Source organism: Apteryx mantelli, chromosome 14 (genome assembly GCF_036417845.1).
Source record: "Apteryx mantelli isolate bAptMan1 chromosome 14, bAptMan1.hap1, whole genome shotgun sequence".
In the NCBI taxonomy this organism is placed as follows: Eukaryota; Metazoa; Chordata; class Aves; order Apterygiformes; family Apterygidae; genus Apteryx; species Apteryx mantelli.
In genome coordinates this window covers 17885711-17907204 of record NC_089991.1, presented here as the reverse complement: position 1 = coordinate 17907204, position 21494 = coordinate 17885711, and the positions used below count along the sequence as shown (strand labels likewise).

At 39.2% G+C, this 21494-nt stretch overlaps 1 protein-coding gene across 1 annotated transcript in view; it reads right to left on the bottom strand.

The window, feature by feature from the left end:
* The window catches only part of TENM2 (teneurin transmembrane protein 2), a 544540-nt gene that overhangs the window by 23706 nt on the left and 499340 nt on the right, over positions 1-21494 (bottom strand). The window contains exons 16-23 of the mRNA XM_067304576.1: positions 17948-18158; positions 14469-14588; positions 12701-12962; positions 11705-11972; positions 10405-10548; positions 8630-8879; positions 5634-5654; positions 1311-1543 (exon numbers count right to left, since the gene is read on the bottom strand). Of these exons, the coding sequence (XP_067160677.1) occupies positions 1311-1543; positions 5634-5654; positions 8630-8879; positions 10405-10548; positions 11705-11972; positions 12701-12962; positions 14469-14588; positions 17948-18158 (1509 nt within the window). The remainder of the gene's footprint in view (positions 1-1310; positions 1544-5633; positions 5655-8629; positions 8880-10404; positions 10549-11704; positions 11973-12700; positions 12963-14468; positions 14589-17947; positions 18159-21494) is intronic.

Here is a 21494-nt window from a genome sequence, read left to right as displayed (position 1 = left end):
AAAAGAAAGAAAAAAACCCCAAATCCCCAAAACATACCAAATAGGCAGCAGAATGCATCAGCTTATTTCTAGATTTAAATTCTGTATGATATATTACATAAACCCAAGAAAAAAAAGTATCTCCTAAATTTTAATCTCACACATTTTAAGGTACTGCTTCCTGCATCTGAAGAATCTAATGAGGATGAAGAATTTTTATAATTCTTTTAAAATTTCTTTAACAATTTTGAAAATTTAAGAGGAAGTTACATTGTTTCAGGATGTTTTTGAATTCTTTGACCTGTTGCTATAAGGAATATGGGAAGAACATCTGATGTTAATGATGGACAAGTGTTTCCAACCTAGAAAAAAAGGAAAGGTTCAATGGCTGTCAGAGTGGGAGTCCTTAGAGTGGAAAGGCGCAGACTGGAAGAGTGATGCATTAGAGGAACAGGAGGACGCTGAGGTCTGTCGTTAAGGAGGGAAGGCTCTTTCTCACTTGCTTTTGCTGCTTTAATTTGGTGTACTGCCTTGTCCTTTTCTTGGGCTGAAAATCAAATACTGATCAAAGAATTTTGCCCTAAAAAGTTGCAGCAGTCATTCTACTGGCCACTGAGATACACGATAGGCCTACAGCCATATCATCTCAACCTCCATGTAGAGGCTTAACTTAAAACATACAAGCAGTTCTGTCCTGTTTGTACTCCCTTTTATGTACAAACTGAAACTATTACCTATACAGAGAGACAGGACCTTTCATTTTTATTCAGTGTTACTATAATCTAATTATTTTTGACCATTGAAAGAAAAATCAAAGATGTTTGAAACACAGGGCAATACTCCTGATTACAATGAAGATGAAGCAATGGAAAAAATCTTGAAAATAAAGACATTCCCAAACCTCTACACCCTTTTTAAAATTCTGTATTAAAAATCAGAAACTGGAAAGGGGCACATACCCCTTTTTTTCCATTCGAAGGAAAAGGGGACAGACAGTAGGAGAATAAAAACTGAGAACAATGCCGCAGCAGGCATTTTCTCTTCCCAAAAGACTGTACATCAAACAGTCATTTGTTTCCCAGTTTACTTGTTTGCTTTTTGGAGTGAGCAGTACCCAGCTAATTTGTGTTCTGTTCTCCTTTTGCAGCATTCAGTGTTGGGGTAATAAAGTTTGCTTTAACTAAACAAAGCACGAACACTTGCCAATCCACTGTAATTAAAGCACAGAATAAAAATTACCAAGCAACTAGTGATTTAATTGCCAGATAATTATTTCCACATCCAGCCTAGCCTCATACAATCACTTTCTCCAGCTTCTTTTCCTTCTTTACCTCGCGGGCTCATTAGGGTGGCGTCCACTGCCTTCCCTCCGTCTCCGCATCGGGCTTCGTCAAAGGGCAGACACTGCTCTCCAGTCCCCGCTACCACTTCTGAGTTACTGGCTAGGTCTTTTGTGCCAGTAAGGGATTTGACTTTGTATATCCGTCGGCTATTGGTGTCTGACACATACAGTGAGCCTGAAACAGGGTCCACGGCCAGATAGTATTTATGAGCAGGATTGTTGCTTTAGAGGAAAAAAAAAAAGCATAAAACAGAAACAGCTGAGCAGTCTAAAAACTTCACAGGCTTTCAGAGCATAGATACGCATCAGACATACAGAGATCTGGACAGAAAGTCTGACACCCTCGCACAGAGGTGGGGTCCTGTTGGAGGACTTGACTTGATTAGGGACTGGTCAGCGTTTTCAGAAGGACTGTCATTTCAGATCTCTTTCTTCCAGCTACACCAGATGTTGCATAGTCAAGCCTCATAAACCAAAAAGACAGAAGAGTGGTCTTCCTTCTTTGTCTCTTTTGCCCTTTAGATCTGCTCCAGGTCAATTCCCTTTTGCTTATCTCTACCCATTGGTGTTTTTTTTTTTTTTTTAATGTCCCTTGAAAGCAGAAATCATAGGAATGAGATCAAAGAATCAGCTTCTGAGTTACTGATATTATACCACAAAATTTGTGAGGTCTTGTATAAGTGGGAGGCAGAAGCATAACAAATTTATTCCTAAAGCAAATTTGTTTTCATTCACTCTTATCAAGAATCTCATTTACAGTAGATGAAGTTGGTTATATAACTAAAACCAGAGAGACCCCAAATGTCTGACTTTAACTCCAAATCTTCTGTTACTGACAAACTGGTCCTCAGTTTGTGATTAGAATGGGTGCTCAGATGGAAAACTACTTCTCTTATGAAACTATATGTTTTTTGACAGCTTGTCACATTTTGGAACTACTTTAGCAAATCATCTGCAAATTGAGAAATGTCAATCTTAGTGATACATATACATTCATACACAGAGAACTGCAGTACACAAATATTTTTGAAATCTTGCCTGGCTAGTTTAACTCAGTTTAGTTGGATTTTAAGCATGGTCTGAATTTTCCAGCCTTTTGAGCCTATGGGTGAACATAAATAAGGTCAATGGTGGCTTTAAAACATAGACGAATGAAGACAGAAAGAAAAAAATGAAGGTTACTTACCAGTAACCAGAGATATTTGCCTCCAAAGATCCACACTCCTAGTTTAATGTGGCAAAGGTACCCATCTCCAAGAATGAGGATACACTGAGGTAAGTTATGATGGACATAGTAAGTCATTTCTTGGTCAGATTCATTGCTGAAACTACAGTAAGGGCACTTTTGGCAGATGGGTTTGCAGCAGCACAAAGACAACTGTTTATGGGGTCATGACCAGATCTGGAGGATTGAGGAGGCCCCAAAATATCACTGTCTACAGTTATCTTCCTCTATGCCAGTCTTTGGCATGGCATAATTTTAGGTTGATAACCTTTTGCTCTAAAACTGCCCAAAGCGGAAAGGAGATTGGTTTGATCAAAACAGGCAGAGGTAATACCATCTGCTGAAGCCTCTAGGAGTGTAGAAATTAGAGATGGAAAAATACAAAAAATAAAAAATACTTGGCAGTATTATTTCATGCATGGATCTCAAAGCACTTTATAAAGATGGGTATTATACCCATTTTACAGAGGAGGAAACGGAGGCACAGAGAGGTTAAGTGGCGTAGACAAGGCTATACAGTGAGACTACTGACATGCTTGAGAGTAGAGCACACTATCTTTATATCCCAAGCTCCCTTCTTTATCTTCAACAATGGCCTGCACCTTTTCACTAGATTCTCTTATCACATTCCTTCTCAGCCCTCCGAAACAAAGCTTAATCTTCTAGCTTTACCACATACAAAAATATTTCTTTTCACTTACAGTATTTCTTCACTCTCTCAAGTATCTGAGCCATACAAACACCTGTGCATTTGTCACTGTTTTGAAGTGCTGCTCTCTCTTCTTCCACCATGCTTTTCCATAACACTAAAGAACAAACTTTGCTATGGCACTTGTGCTGTGCCATACTTCACTCTGCAAATAAGCCCCAACCTAGCTCCAGGCTTTGCAATAGCAGCAGAAGAGCCAGTGACTATGTGCTGCTGCTGCATGCTTGATGCTGCTGGGTCTCCACCGTGTCCAGCAGAGTGCTTTTTGCCTGGCTCTTCAAAAAATGTGGCACCTTCACACTGGCAGAAAGGGCAGACCTGAGGCAGGTATCAGTCGGGGCTGGGCGCAGACACAGCTGCACATTACTCGAGGCAGGGAATGTGTTTGCTTGCAGCAGTGAGAGCTGCTGAGGGCACAGAGCTGTGGGAGCTGCCCTACTGCTGCCAGCACAGCTTGACATGGGCCACAACCACTCCGCGAGACTGCAGAGCTCTCTCTCTTTTCCAAAGGCATGATTTTGCCAGCCTGAGTCCGTCTTCCTAAGCGAGCATGCCCCTACTTCCCTTCTGCTAGCCCTGCATACTGCAGCCAGGACTATAGCTAACACTATGCATGTCTCTCTGTTACCGGCACGGGATAAGGTGTATTTCAGGGTAAGGAACACTGGTGGGACATGAGCTTATCTCCACTGTTTCTCTCACACAGCCACTGCTGTGTCCACGGAGCTCACCCTGCCCTTCTGCAGCAGAGTCCCCTCCAGGGCAGTTTGCCCCTGCAGGCAGTCATCCATCAGCTTTCGCTGCGGACAGGGCAGGGGCAGCGCCGCCCGGAGCTGCGGAGCTGCAGCATGTGCCTGCTCCTCCCCGGCTCAGCGAGGCAGCAGGTAGCGGGAGACTAGCCAGGTAAAAGGTCGGAGGGACTTCGTCAAAGAGACAGAAAAACTTTGGCAGAAGACTGGTATAAAGCAATAGGCATTCACCGTGTCTCCACAGAAACTAAGAGATTACTACCTCAAACAGGGATGTATTCTATAAACGAGTAAAAAATATTTCCCAAACTGGCATCTGAGCAAATAAAGAACTTCTGCCTCTCTTTTCACCATGCCATTATAATCTTTTATTCAATTATAGGAAGCCAAGGAACATACCGGTGTTTTAAAAGATTTTCCCTAACATTCAGTATTGCTCAGAGACCTCTGTCAATGAAGTCTCTCTTCTAGCCCTCCCCAGCAAATGCAGCACTCACTACCACGAGCAGTCTCCCTCTGGTCTGCTAGGAGCCCGGGGCCTGACTGTAAGTACAGGCAGGATCAGCTCGTGGTTCCTACTCTTTTCTTACTTGCATCAAATTCACAACACTGTAAGAATAGTTTTTCTTCAAATTTAACCAACATGGAGAGCAGTCCAGTGCAAATCTCTAAGCACCTAAAAAATTAGCTAAGCATTATAGCTGCAAATGAGGATCAGCCAGCAGCACAAACAATCATTTGCAGATTGCAAATGAATTCATCCATGTAAGGACAGTTAGCAGAGGCACTCTTGAGGGGTAAACCAATGTATGGTAAAGGTGAAATTACACTGTTTAGTCCAGACCATCTTTTGCATCCAAGCTATACTGCAAAAATGGAGGGATGCCAAAGTATGGTTTGAAAGACGTCATGCACAGGACACTGCAGAATAGTTTGCAATGGCTCTTCTTGTTATTGCCACTGATGTTCCCCAGGGTGAGGACCATGGCATGGAGGAAGGTACCAGTGTTTTCTATGCTGGTGCCATCTAGAAGGCCTAGTGCTCAAGTGAGGCAAACGAAAAATTTTCTCCTAATGTCTAAAAAGTATGCCTCCCTCAGGAAGCTTAAAATGCCTCTATCTAGTGGTTGTGTGCAACCAGCCTGGCAGGCTGACTGACTGTTAAAATGTATTTTATGAAAGAAAATAGAAAATGAAATACAAAAAAAGGACAGAGGGTTCAGAAAATCATTAATGACTGGAAAATGAATTTTTGACCTATTTCCAGTCATTAGTACTTCTGTGAACCCTTTCTGGCATTTGTAAAACTGCTGTTGTAGTTTACCTCAACCATTTAAATCAACTATAGACAGCAGGGAGAAGTGTTTATGTAAAAGTTAGCTTGGGGCTCATTATACTTGCATTCTACCAGAAATTTCTAATTACTGTCAGAACTTATTTGGTTGCTTTTTGACTGCATTTCATAATTGCTAACGCTTATCATATTCATAACACACAATTAGCACATAAAATGTTACTATATATGGTACATGAAGAACATAACATTACACAAGAAGCACAACACAAAAAGCAAACACAATGAAGCAAACAAACCATATCAAATTATATGGGAAAGAGCTCATGTCTTACCTATGTTTAAACTCTTTATTTCTTTATAGAAGGGGAACAGAAGGAAAAAGAACAAACAGTTAGCTGAAGAATAGATGGTAAAGCAAACATAGTATTTGTTTTATTTTACAAAAGGACACAGGAGAAGAAATCTCTTTTCAGCACTAGCCTTCGGTTGGTTTAGGGATGAAGAACAAGTGGGAGCGTTACATTTGCAAGCTAGTTGCCTAGTATGATACCCCTGCCCTCCCCCCATACATTTTGCAGGACCACTGAAACAGCTTTCATGTGCAAAAATGCGTAGCATGTGGGCTAAGAGGGAGAGAAGTTGGCAGCTTTCCGAATATAGTGGTGGGAATGGGGAAGCACTGGGCTTAGGATGTTGCCTGCCAGTTGGAGGCAACCTTTTAAATGAAAACAGTTTCCAACGGGCTATTTCTGAACAAATTTCTGCTACGCAGTTCATTCTCTTCTCCCCCAGGCTACAAAATAATTGCTTAAAGCAAATTTGGATGCTAGTTGGTAGCATTTTATCTAGAATCTATTTAAGCCAATCAAAGCAATTCTTAGGTTATAAAATAACTTTTACCTGAGGAGTAAGATACTGTAAAATGGGAGATATGTTGCATTAATTGATGCCTAGTTTCCTGTCTAGAAACAAAGCCAAAAGTGTTCTCTGCTTCCCTAGGTGTTAATTAGTACATTCTCCATATTACTACTGTGTCATCTTTTATGACATTTCCAGTCAAGAGTACACACCGAAGGAAACAGTGAGGTGCGTGACTCCTGAGCGGCAGTGCCCAGTGCACAACCCCACGCTTGCAATACCAAGGCTGTGGGTGACCTGCAGCACTCCTGAGTCTCAATTCCTATTCGCCTCTCGGATCAGCTACCTTCGTAAGGCGCAGCGCAAGGCAGTACGCACACTGCCATAACCTGACTTACAAAGCTGCTCAAGATTTATATTGGCCTATGGAAAACCAAGATGATATCCACTGTGAAATCTAAATAAGTGACTTATTTGGTTTGTTTTACGTACAGAAATACAATTTGCAACTTTATTCAAGCTTTTTGATACTACCTGGATACTCTGCTCTCATTCATACTTCAATGGCCCAAATCTTCACACTTTTAACTGTGTAAGTCATACAGATTTTAAGGTGACTGCTGAATCACAATTATTTCTATGAATATTTGCTAGAATAGACCTTGATTCCCTTTAGAGAACAGATGGTAAAGATCACTGCAAAAATCTGGGTGGCAAGTCACTTGCAGATGACCAACAGTACTCAGGATACAATAGCTTCCTTGTTTGTTGCTAGCAGTTGTAACAGAAGCTAAAGAAACTATGCTATGGAAAACTTTCTTTCATAAAAGAAAACAGGAGCAGGGTGATAGCAGAAATTAAAGACAGGCATCTTAAACTTTGATGATGTGCTTTCCCATTTTCCCCACACATTCTGAAAAGCCCAAGTTTTCCTCTTGCACAGCCAGAAAGGTGCTCAGATTACTACTGCTGTAAACTTGTAGACATTTTTAAGTATCAGTTGTGCTAGGAAACTTTGTCAGTGACCTGATTTTCAGAAGCGAGATGGCTGTAAATGCCTTGTATTAAATATTCTAGTTTGAAAACGTTTTTCTTCATTGTGAAGCTGTAGTCCTGTTTACTAGAAAGCTAGACAGAGCTGAGCAAATTGGAAAAAAAATCAACATAGTCTATAAATTGCAGAGTTAGAGTATACTGATATGTTATAGCAGGTCACACAGCCACACCAGCCACCTTCTCTGGCTTACACTGAGCTGCTAGCAGAAAGCACTGGATAATCTATGACCTGTGATTTTTTTTAAAAAACCTTCGGAAAATGAGCAACTAGTAAAATCTATGTTTTGGATGATATTTTCAAGGTAGCCTGGTGGTACACGAGGTGGGTGTCGGAGAGTGATTTCAGAATACAACCGGCCTGAACCTGATCTCTTTTCTCTGATATAAACCAGAACTCACAACAGTGACATCAACAGAATGACATGAACGGGAGAGAGGTGTAAAACAGAGCTAGGCCTCCTGCTCTGGTATAGCCCAACCATTTTGCACTTTCCCCCACAGGTTAAAAGCTAAAAGTAGAAGTGGAGGAATTGCTTATTGGTCATATTATTAAAAAAAGACTAATGACCTGAACTCACTCAATGTGTTTGGCAGTCGCATCCAATTCACAAGAGCACTAATCCTGTTGCCTGAGTGGGCTGCAGAAGTATCAGAAGACAGTGATGCAGAGTCCAGTTTTTCCTCATTTTTCTGCAAATACTCAGCAGTGCCGGAACAATAAGGACTAATTACATGAGTGACTGTTTGAGGAAGTAGCTCTTGCCTCTCTCAGAGGACTGAGAAAAGGAGATGGAACAGAAATGGGTGGAATGGTATACTCTACACTCATGCCTTCCCTATTAAGTGAATAAATCTTAACGATTTGGGGGGCAGGGGAAACAGAGATACACTCTTCGAAAGTATTCTGATGATGTAAAGTGGCTTTCTATGTCAACCTTAACTGCACTTGCCAACCTACAGAAATAGACTTCCAAGCATGGGAAAGAAGTGGGAAAGTGGCTCTCAAAACCACTGATACAAAACCCTTCCTTCTAATCTCATAAAGCTGTTAAACCTTTATCACTGTGGCTAACACCTAATGGCAGTCAATCCCATAGTTTTAAAACAAAACTAAGTGATGTATAGTACTGAAGGGAGATCATATCAAATGATCACCAACAGGAGAGAATAAGCTGGTTTGTACTTTTTGTATTTTTGTCCTTGTACTTTGTACAAGTTGGGACTCTTCAGTCCTTCTCTACATTCATTGCTCTGATTAGCTGCCGACTTTGAGCTATGCATTTCTGTGCCCCATTTCTCCACTGGAATTTAAATAGGTTGAAAGTGATAATGTTTTACAAAATTATAAAAAGTAATGGTAAATGCTGATTTAAGCACAGGCTACAGAAATGAAGTGCTAAGATTAACACCTTACCTCAGCTCCAAAATACTAGTAACATTCCTGGATGGGAAGATACGCCGAATATAGTTAAAATCTCCAACAAAGAGACTTCCATCAATTCCCACTGCCAGTGCTACAGGGGCCAAAAGCTTATTTCCTTCTGCGAGACCATTGCAGCTAGGACAGGATATGCTTCTTCGGCGCCCATTCCCCATAATACTGGTTATCACAGCTGGCTGCTGAGTCAGGAACTGATTCTCTCCATTGCCTTTGTGCAATATACCTAATAACGAACCGGAGAGGAAGCGGTTATTACAGTCACACATTACATGGGACTTCAGGTAGTTTTGTCTTGAATGGCTGTTGTGATGGCGTTAAAGGACTATACAGTGCCTGGTTCTTCAACATTGTAGTGGTAAGTTAGAGTGCAAAAAGAGCGAAACAGGCCTGTAGTAGTGAGAATAAGGTGTAAGGAAGAGTCTCTGTTAAAAAAAAAACACAACACAACCTCAAATCCAAACCTAAAAACATAGTCAAAAAAAATATGGTCATACCTCTCTCTAGCCTGTGACAATGGATCAGACTGTCACATTAACTAACTGGGAAGCAGGGAGGCCAGCAACAGAGAGGATGTGCTCCTTATCAGCATACTCGGATCCTCTACCTCCAATTTCCTGGGGTATGTTTTGTTCGGAATTTCATGCCAACCTTACTCTTCCCTTTCTGCCTCTCAGTCCTTTACAGGTTTTCTCAGGACAGAAATGCCGATGGTGGAGAAGACAGTACAAAAAAATGAAAATATAGGAGAAAGACTAAACTCTTGGCCTACTAAGGATCACTAATGGAAAGCAAGAGGGGAGCTAGTGGGGGGATCTTAGTTAGGCTTTAAGAAATGCCTTTACAATAGGATTTCTTTGTTATATATACATTTGCTCTAAGAGCAGACCGCTGCTCCAGGAAGGGAGGGGATTCTCTGACTGAGTGACCATTTTCAATGTCACTAAAGACCGCAGAGATATTGCAGGAAGCTTTTTGCCTCATGTTCCTTTGAAAATACAGTTGCATAACCTTAAAGTAAAGCGATTGACTCCCTGGTGGCAAGTACAGCTGCCATCACTGATGACAACAGCGAACATCATGAACTACACAAAATGGTTATTTCAATATGCTCTTTGACCCACTGCACAGCATTTATAAAGTGTGTTTAAACAGCCTGATCTTGCTAATTCTGGACATTACCTTAGATTTCTTGTGCAACAATATATTCTGAAATTTGTTAATGCAAAGAACAGCAGAGAGACTGTACAAAACAGTTAACAGGGATCAAATGAAATATATGCTAAGTATTCAACTGCCTTAGAGTTACTGGTAAAATGCAAAGACCAAGAACACTCAGCTTAGGCTACTTAAAGACAGAGAGAAGCGAGGAAAAAACAAATAGACGACAACAGGAAGGGACAGACAAGAATACCAATCTTGTCACAGGCTCATACTCCTTTTAAGGATTAGAGGGGAAAAGGGCAAACTAAAGGAACCAGGTACGGGTGTGGTTAAGATAAGAAAAATAGGGAAGGCAGACAGATGGCACAAAAGAACATGGAATAAAGATTCTGACTTTAAGAAAGTGATGCTTTGCAATTTTTTTTAGACAAATAAAGCATGCCCCATGCTTTACAAAGCTAAAGAAATTAAACAAAAAGAGTGGAGAAATTGCACTTTTCAAAATATAAAAATAATGCAAATAAAAAGTTTTTACAGATTGAAACACTAGATATAGCACAGAAAACACATGGAATTAACTAACTCACCATTCTTGACATTAAGAACGTGGTGTTTATCCAAAGACCATCCTCCTAGATTTGAAGGATCTAGTTCAAATCCTTGCAGTAGTGCTGTCCTCTTCTCCCATAAAATGAGACTGGGGCAAGTCTCATATTCAAAACCCACAGAAACTGAAAAAAATAAAATGGAATCTAATATACTTGATGAACAAACACTGATTAAATGTCCAGAGCCTGTTCAAACGGTTCAACATGTCAGTTCCCCAGCCCCCTCATGAAGATGCAATGATTGTGTTCTTCTCTTTTGTTCTACAATATTAAATTCAGATCTTTGACTAGATTCAGATTTGAAATTTCATTCACATGTACTCTGCAGGGATCTGATCACTTTCTCTTTGAATAGCTGGCTTTGGGAAATGACTGGTTTGGTGAGACGAAAGTGAGAAACAGAATTAAAAAAAGATAACAAAATTCTTCTATCAGAACAAGATCGAGCTCTTAATTTGCTGGGTGTTCACAGCATTTATTTATGATACTTAATGCATTCATTTTACATACTATATATCAAGGAGCAGTGAAAGCTTTGTGTGTTTTTAAGCACACAAAAGCTGTAAACATTACTCAGGAAAGTAATATCCTATGCAGTATTGTAAGAAAGAGAAGACATAAAAATACGGAAAAGAAGAATGATTTTTAAAATGAGGCTTTTTTCCAGGCTGGCACAGCTCCAAATGAACATTTTTAGCACTGTTGTATCAAATCTTTTCTGATTTTCAGATGAAAACGAAAACATAAAAATATTGTGATGACCACCCTTTCTCCTACCCACTAGAATCAAGATCTATAAATATGCAAACTAAAAATAGCTACAAAACCGCTAGACTGAACAGCACTAGAAAATACTACATTCATTTTGAATTTCAAATCCTACAAGAACCAATAATAACAGCACATGAGAGATTCTGAATGCACTGAAGAATGCCAACCAAGCCAAATATGAGATTCATTTGCTAACTGAAAAGAAAACATAGAGACATAGTGATGGACTAGGTTTCATCCTAAATTCCTGTGGCCAGGTTTCCCATTGGCTGGTCTAAATCTTTTAAAGGAACTACCCATCAGGAGACACAGGCATGTTGGTAGAGTTTAGAGCCTTTGAATGTGCTCTTTAATGTTTAAAAGAAACATAATACAAAGATAAACTGTGTAAGGGAGACAAGAATTGTTTAATCTATATTTGCTTCAGCACAGAAAATCTTTGTAGTTTTCTTACTAAAAGTTACAGGTGTTCTTTGGAAAGTTTTGGAGCTTCTATATGCTGACTTACCTACGGCATCTGACAATCCATAAACCTTCTGACCATACGCATCTGTTTTGTCCCAGATAAATGTATATGCCAAGTTGGGAGATGCTTGAAATGATTTTTGAAACAGATGCCCTTCCACTGCTACCATCAAATGAACTTTAATTAGGTTCAGCGGCACAAGTGACTGGGTCATGGTGATCTTAAGTAAGGATTTGTATCCAGCAGTACGGGAACTCAGGTAGCTGAGCTTTATACTAGAGCCAGGGATCTCAATTTCTTCGTGAAGAACCTCAGTAAGAAAAAAAAACAGTTTACATTCATGCTTTGTATTTTTTCAGAATAGTATCTCTTTGCACTTTCTTAGGAACTAATGACTTTTTACTACCGGGAATGAGTATCCTCAAACCAGTAGAGTGATACAGTTTAGTTGATTTTCTGGACAAATAACTATTTGGCTGCTGTTATGCTTCTTTTTAAGAGCCCACTGCTGGCAAAAGTGCAAATAACAGTAAGTTTTATTGCAAGTTATGTGCAAGGGGATCACAAGAAGATGCAGTTGCATGAATCTGCAACTTCCACTAACGCTTAGTATAAAGTAAACACTAATAAAAATACTGAATAAAGTAGTGAAAACAATAGTACCAGTATATATCATAAATAACTTCTCATTTATCTTAACTAACATACAAGAAATCAGCTTGTGGTTAGCAGCACACACCGAGGCTTTGCAAAATTCCCTTGAAACACCTTAGCTGTCAACTGAAATACACAAATACACTTGATACATTGCATGATAATGAGAAGGTGTACGGTAGTCAAAGAGAAATGTGTCTGGGTGACAGAAACCTAGGATATCTCCTGCAGGCTTCATTAGAAAGTCTGGTATCTGTCAGAACGAATGCATATCTACAGAAGCATTTGTTATAGCAATTCTAGGGGACTCTCTGGTGAGGGCTTGGGTCAACAGTAGCATTTGACCACTGGTTTCCCTATCCTTTTCACTCATGCTGTTCTCACCTGGGTTTCTGGTACAATGGGATTGCGGCCAGGGGCGTCACTGAAGAAGGTGGAAAGTGGTGATGAAATGATGACTGGATCAGGACGGACAAAGCCACTTAGATCACAGCTTGGAATGGAGTTCTCCTCTGTCTTCATCACAAGCGTATCCATCGCATAAAAGCTGTTCCATGGCAACCATACTGTCCTTTCCTGACTCATAAACGGGGCCCGTTCAAAGTGCAAAGTTAGGGATGCGCCACCATTTGCGACCAAGTCAAACCTAGAAAAATGTGGGCTTAACATAAGAGGTGACCAGACTGAGCAGTTCCAGTGACAGCATTCATGGCTAATGGAATATAATAACAATATGTGTATTTTAAATGTCATGCTGCAAATTATCAGTAATGGGATTTGAGCCTCTGGCAGCTAAACAGCTGACTGAAATCTAGCCAAGAGTAGCAGTGATTTGAAGCCACCCAAACAAACCTTGTACCTTGTATTAAAAAACCTGCTTTAAAATAAAACAATTAAAACCCAACAAAACATCTGATTTATTATTACAAGTCACCTTTATACATAGAATCAGCAGAGAAAGCAAGTTCATGTTGAGCTGAGCACTGAATTATCCCTTTCCTGGGATGCTGTCCATTAAAAAGAGAATGTGACACATGGCAGTAAGAGAACAACAATGAAAAGTTCTGCTCTTTCTGTTCTAAGGATATGAGAATTCCTGTCTCCAGGACAACTAACCTAACATTTTTCAGAGAGATTATGTACTTACTCCCAAATCCCCACAATAACATGGCAATAATGTGGAGGTGTGTGTCCATTTTGAAATCTGGCCTAAATGAGCAAAATAATTCTCCGCCTGTCTGACAACAGAACTAAGTATCGGTTGTTTCATGTAAATAGTGGCAATGCAACAAATTATCCAATGATTTCGACATTCTATTCAGCATCTGAATAGACTTCAGTTCATCGGTTACTGTAGTATTAAACCACTGAAATCAACAACATTATACTTTAATGATAATAGAGTAATACTGTGGAATATGTGGAAATGAAATATAGTTCCCTATAGTTCAATTGATTCATATCAATTATTTCAATTCAATTTTTTGCATGAAAGATCAAGATAAAACAGCAAATGTTTACAATGTATGTGACACAAATATACTGTTTTAGTTGCCATAGCCAGTAGGCTAGAAAAACCATGACACATTGATTTTTGTTTATCTGAATTTGTGTGCATTTCAAATCAGATGATACAAGGGGGAAAAAAGCACTTCTTTGCACAGCAGGAAATTGTCTAAATGTATTCAATTAGAATCTTTTGATTATATTCTACCCCGAAGAAACTCAAGACAGTGGATCTTCAAAAGGAAAGAGAGAGATAGAAGGGAACTTTTAACAAAATCTACTATTTTATAATGATACTTCTTTTTCTTTCCAGCAGTGTTAGCCTGGCTTGCATTTTAAATTAAAATATTTCTGGTCTCAGCTGGATATTACTGTAGTTCACAAATGTTTTCATAGATACAGAGCAATTTATTTGAAGGGAGCCTGACTTCTAACACATTATTACCAGAAGTCAGCCTTTTCATATTTACCTTCAGTTAGTATTCAAAATGCCATGTGAAAAATTACTTTCATGTTTACTTGATAGCTCTTTGCCTTGGGAGGAATTCACTGCATGATACCACGTGGTTCCACTAGATCACACCATCTGTTAATCAGCAAAGATACAACATAAGAAATAGGTACTGAATGGAAAAAGCAAACTTACATGCCATCCTGACGAGTGATGGTGTAGCCGTACTTCGGATACTTGACAAATGACACATTGACTCCAACCAGAGGAGTTCCATCTGTAGTCACCACTTGGCCTCTTATAAGAGACACAAGACTGAAAAAGAAACATAATAAAAGGTATTAAAGTTAGTTACGAAAACAGAGCTACAGTGTTTATAAACTGAGTAGGGGAACACTTGTGCCTCATTTACTCCAAATCTGATTTAATCCAAAGTTTTTTGGAATACTGAACTGACCGCAATATTGCCCATACTTAAATCAAGAAAATGCACCACGCCTATGTACTGAGGTCTGTATATGCCGAAGGGGAATTAATGCCTTCACTCGGGCTGGAAATCAAATGTGCTTGCTTAACCAGGTTTTGCAGAATAGAAATAGGAACAAAAATAAGAATAGGAATAGAAAACTACTTTACATTTATAATTGTGAAAGGGTTTCAAAAGCCTCCCAAATGCTTGAGGAGCCCTAAAATCCCACTGAAAAGACAACTGGGCACTTCTGGAAACACTCACTGGGTGCAATACCAAGTCTGTGCATGCCCAACACACTTAAAAATATGGTGCAACTGGAACAACTCATTATTCAATTTCTGATAAAATTACTAAAACTGTAATCTGCTGTTTTGACAACTGTCCCTCCATTAGTGGATATTCTTCCAATTTTTGAATTCAGACATGCAGCATGGCTTTAAGATGAACATGATGCACAGAGATGACCCATTCTTTCCGAGTCCTAAGAACAGAGTAGGTCAAGAGTTTTCTGATAGAAAGCAGCATTTTAGGGGAAAACCCAAATGCAAATGTCCATGGCTATCATCAGCCGTTCTGAGGAAGGTCTCTATGTTTGAATTTTTCTGACCAACTTTTTAAGGTCTTAGTTTCATTTTAAAATCTCAGATTGAAAATTATCTAGTGTTAACACTGTAAACATTGATACTTTGGATATTTTTTCTCTGAAGTCATTTTTTCTTGCCCACTATACTTCTCTCTCAAAGTCAACTTCTATAACGAGCCTCCAATGGCATACACACCAGTGCATTTGGTGTGTGTGTGTGTGGGGGGGGGGGGTGTCTACCTCTGGTTTATACAACTAATTGTCCAAATCACAGTTCATGTACCTTCCTCTCAGGGAGTGATTGATACTTGTATACTGCATTTAGTCCCGATTTGTAATCCTTGCTTTTCACTTTATCAGCTGGAGAAAGAATTTGATTCAAAGCCAGCTTTAGGCACAGGCAAAATAAACATGTTCCTCAGGCAACAGACTACCCACTTTGCTTGGACTAAAGGAGATAAGGAGGCTTATTCCTCCAAGAGACAGAGTCAGTCCTCTTCTCCTTTCACAGTGCTTTGCTGCTGGTGAGGACACTGGGGGCCGGTCCCACAAGCGCCACTTTGCCCTGCTCACTGCTCTCCCCAGTCAGTCTCCTCCTGCTCCTCTCCCCACCGCTCCTTTAGTTTCTAAAGGAGGTCACATAAAAGTATGGAACTTCTCTTCAACCAGTGAGTGTTTTCCTCAAACCTGTAGTATTCATGTTGAATTACAGGTGAGAACGTTTCACTGTAATATGAAAGGCAGTAGTGTTCGATGAATAACACAAGGCTGCAGGGAAGAACACTTGGGTCCTTCAGCCAAATTGGTCCCTGAGAGTGAGGTTCACCGCCCTGTGTTAGATGTCTACAAATGTGCTAGTCACCTCGACTCTTGTAGGCAATGAGGAGAAACAGGCATGTCCAGGGTAGGATCATCGCAGCTTAAGACAGACATCAGAGTAGGTCAGATGCATCATGCTCTGGGAGCACCTGCCTCTTTCCACCAGCTATTAATGGAGTTTGGAAACAAACTCAGAGACAGACCTTTACACAGCAAACACCTACACTTGGGAGACGAATCCAACCTCAGTCAGTGCAGGAATGCCTACCAGTCACTATACTCCTCTAGAAATTGGGAGTGATAATCACCTGCTTTGGTGAAATACTTTAAAATCTAGGAATTAAAGTTTTGGATCATATTAATAAGATAATTGAACATTATCAGAAGATAGTGGAATACAGGTATAGGGAATACATTCGTTTCCATTCTGAGTGGCCTAACGAGGCAAGAGTTAAAACAGTGGCTAGTGTACAATATGCAAGAGGGAACTGGATGCTCCTCTTCTCTCAAGGAAATATGCTGACTGTAACAGATGTATAGCAGCGTGCACCAGCCTGTGGATGATGTACACTTTTTATGCTACAGCCTGTGTTCCTTTTTGGACAAATTATTCAGCCTGATGAGTTAGTAAGCTTCTCTCCTGTCTTCTTCAAGCAACATTGAAGAAAAGTACAGGAGTTTCCCTGGTTTATTTTTATAGAGCTGATGAGAAAAATTTCTTAACAAATTTAGATGATAACAGAACAGTTTTATACCATTTTTCCAAGCAACTCCATGTATTTCTGCATAGAGTATTTTACAGAATAGAATAAAACCTATATTATATGAAATAGGACGCAGTAGGGCTTTTAGTGATAGAATATGGAAATAATTTTAATATTTGAGCATCATAGGGATGAAGGCAATATGGTTCCATCTTGTAGATACAGAAATATTATGATCCTCATTTTACAGACAAATATTTAGTGATTTACTCTATGTCACCCAGTAAGTCTACAATGAGATCTTGACCAAAAAAGGGATTCCTGTCTGTAATGAAGCATGATCTTCTGGGCATTACCCCAAATGGAGCTCTTTCTTCAGTTTTAACTTGGGCAATATGAATATAATTAACAAATTCATCAATTTCTTAGCATCTTCCCATGCAGACACATTTAAATAATATTGATAAATAGGAATACCACTCTTTCTGTAAGGACACAATAGCATCACATATTAATTAATGATGTGCTGGCTTTTAGATTCCATATTAATATATAATTAATAATCAAATGCAGAACAGACATACAGAAAGAAAACAAACACAAAAGAAACCCAAAACCTAGTCAGATCTCCTGATATTGTAATGTACCAAGTAAAACAGTTTTATATAAGGAAAAAATAATAAAAAAAATTAATGCATCTTTAAAATATTTAGAAATACCTATTTCATTATTGAAATTTCTGTTATCTGCACTACATAAAATGCAATCTATTTCTAATAGGAAACTAGTGTGCAGTTCCCCTTCTTGCAGATCACAGCCTTCATAAAATAAAAACCTCAGCAGCTCCTTCTCAGTGTAAGGAAACTTGTTCTAGATGTTGCCAGCATGTTAAAATGTGAATAAACCCAGTTTTACAAAATAAAGACAAGATTATAAATTGCAACAGACTGCCCTCAGTGGGATGGATCCCTGCGATGGAAACACATGAAGATCCTGAATGCAGTATCTCACGTTAAAACACAAAAAAAATCGCTGGGGGAAATTTTCCCAAGCAATGCAACAGCACAGATGCAATGTCATAATTTATAGCTGCTACCTGCTGTTGAAGGGATTTTCTCCTGGAATTATGTGAGTGCTGTCCTTCCCCACTAAGAGCTTGATGCGATCATAGAATGACTTCACAGCTGGTGAACCAGAATGGCTCTGCTGTATGATGTCAAGAGGATCACGTGAGCCCCGGCACAGCAGGCTGTTTTGACAAGTAGACTGGAGGCAGCAGTCTGGGTCTAGACAGTCCACCAAACCATCTGAAAGGGTAAGAATCAGCGAGATTCAGCCAGCTGCACAGCATTATCAAGTAATAATATTTAATGAATATCTTAAGGTACAGGAAAAAAACATTAATGATTATTCTTCATAACATCTCTATGCCATAGAACTAGTAATTGAACCAATAATACAATGAGGATGAGACTCCTTCCTCAAGTGCACTGGTTAAACACCCTTTATGTTACAACTTACATCAGTGTTAGATGAGAATCAAGCCTAAAGAAATCTGTTAAGAGTTGAAGTAAAGAAGAAGGAATAGAGGAAGGAGTACAGGATTTGAGGGGGGATCTTTTCAACTGTTTCTTTTACAAAATTTTTACATTTGCTTGCTGGGTTTTTAGAGTCTTAGGAGCAATGCAATTTAATTTCATTTGTTCCTTTTTTGGACATTAGGGAAGGGGAGAGGGTTGACAGAGTAAATTAACATTATCTAATTAAAATTACATTGCATCCATTTTGCCAATTCATAAGGAAGTGCTGATGCAACTCTCACCTCCCTTAAAAATCTGAATCATAACTCAATCGCACACTTGCACAAGGAAGGATTGGTCACAGAGCTGGTGAGTTCAGCCATCATATTACACATCAGATCATCCATCAAGAATATTTTCTAAGTGTTTTTAAAGGAAATTAGAATCTAAACACCAGAAATTAAAATGGAATCCTCAATCAGGTGAGTGGTCTACATTAGTTAGGTAAATCACAACCGACTACTTTTAACACATTCTGTAACACCCTTTAGCATCATCCTTTCCTTGAGTATCATCATTTAATTCAAATGTGGACTCTTACTGAAATTCTACTCTAATTTAGAAACTAATAACCATTTACTTTAAAATACTGCTATCTCTAACAAATTAGAAACATTCATGTATCTTCTTGCACAAAATCACAAAAATCAGGCATTTAGTCTGCAATATACTTATGTCTGTAAACTTTCAGAGACTCCCTAAGGCATATTAATCTGAGCTGCTGAATACAGATACGTCCTAGATGCATACCAGGTGTCATACACAAGAACATTTATCCTGGCAGGTTGTACCTGGTACTATTTGTTTCTTACAGTAAGATCATGACAGACATACTTTTCAAGCTTTTAAAAAACTTTTAAAACTTTTAAAAAGTTTTCTCATTTTGCAATTAGCCTTGTATTTCCAATGGATGTACATGAAATAACTGTTTCTGATTTAAAAATGAAACTGCTGAGGTATGCTGACAATGTTTCATTCAGCTCTCTAAAGAAATATGAGTTAGACAAACTCTCTTGTTGTCAGAGCTATACATTTCTTTAAGGTCAGAGGCCTACTCACATTGGGAGCTCCATTCATCTTGAAATCCTTTCCAACCTGGTAGTGGCAATTTTTTTTGCTGCAGCCCATTTTCCACCCACTTCATATAATCAATGTGAGGACACCACTGGGTTCAGATTATAACTAAAGACAGTTTTCCTATCAGACTCTGAGAACTTTTTCCTCAGCGTCCTGCTCGTTCTCAGTTTGTGACACCTCCACAGCCATGAACTTAAAATTGCCCACTATTTAGTCTGCTCAGTTCTTTTATTCAGACGGTTGTCAGTCAAGAGAATCCTATCAACAAATTAGAAATAGAGCAGCAAAACAAAGGATATAAATTACTGCCTTTGCCAAATTTACATTTACCTGTTCAAGCCGCAGCACATTTTTGCCGTGCCTGTTATTATAGGTGAGCGTATGGTATGTCTGTAATGACCTCATCAGGCAGCAGATTATGGGCTGCGGTGACCGAACACTTTTACCGGCACCATGAACTTTAAATTGGCATATCAATCTCCCAGTGTCCTGTCAGTCATGACAATCGCATCTCTATGCTAGCAAGCCCCCTCGGATACAGCGTGACATTGCAATCTTCAGTAAATTACCCTGTCAGCGCCAATCCGCCAGTCATCTCGCAAACAATCAGGCAGGCAATCAAAGCGCTCCGAACCGCCCGCTCAGCCCGCGGAGGCCAGAAACGCCTCCAGCCGGCCCCAGCGACGAACCCGGGCGCGAGGCTTTGCACGTCGCAGCAATTTTACACACGCATGGGAATTCAAACTTGCACGCTTTCCTATGCTTAGAAGAATACTTAGAAAAGAGGTATATTCAGTAATATAAATATACATATAATTTTTTATATATGTATATATAAAAAATATAGCCAGCTGGAAGAAACTACTGCAATAGCATAACATATTTTTATTCAATGTATCCCAATTTATGTTCTCTTATAGTGAATCCTGGAATAAAAGCTTAACATACCCTTCACCCCAAAAAATTTCCAGTGATGTCTCCATCAGAGGGCCATAGAAAGTATATATGTTTTCTCTTGATAATTTAAAAGGTATGAAACACTACTAAATACCCACAGAGTTAATTTTAACACGTAACTCTCATCATATTAGATTCCTTAGATTCCTCATGCTAATTCAGACAGGTAAGTACCTACACATATGAAAGCAAGATCATTTCATTTAATAAATATTTTAGCTCTGTGAAAGTCTGATCACTATTAGAAATAGCTTCAAGCCCACAGTTATAAGACAACTTTATCTAGAAGGTGTAAATACATTTCACAGAAGAAAAAAAAAACAGTAAAAAACAAATAATGGAACAGGAAAGTTTCTCATGATGTGCAAATGGGGCTTAATTCACTTTTCTCACTGATTTTGAGTCAACAGAATCACATAAACTAAAAGCAATGAACTAAGTGATCTAATTTTCAAGCAATATTGTGGTAACATTTTATATATTTTACAATATCCTCCATGTCAAAAAGCTGACCTAGCTACAGAATTCAGAAGGAATGCATTAATATTTAACAGAAAGAAACAAACAAAAATTATAAAAAAGACCCAAAGTGAAGAAACTAAAATAACTATAATTGTCTGTACTTTGCTATCAAATGAATCTGAAGAGTTTCACTAAAAATAAAATAGCTTTGGTTATGGAGAAAACTTCAAAGACAGAAGTTTTGATATGGTTGTGTTCCCTTGTACTAATTTATTCCCAAATGGCAGGATGGCTCTGTTTGGATTAGGAACTCAGGATATTTTTACCTTATGTCGACTAGTTGATCCATCTTGCTGCAGTGGCAGACCGGAGGTAGACAATGCTGAGCCTGTGCAGCCAGCACCTGGGCTGCCAAGACGTTCGGGGTCGAGGCTCGGATACCACCGTTCTGTTTGCATGCATAGCTGCTGTGCTACTGTTCTTTACTTTCGTGCTCAGAAATACTCTACGCTTGAAAGAATATTTATTGACTATTGTCAGAATACTTTTTTCTAGCTCACGTTTGCC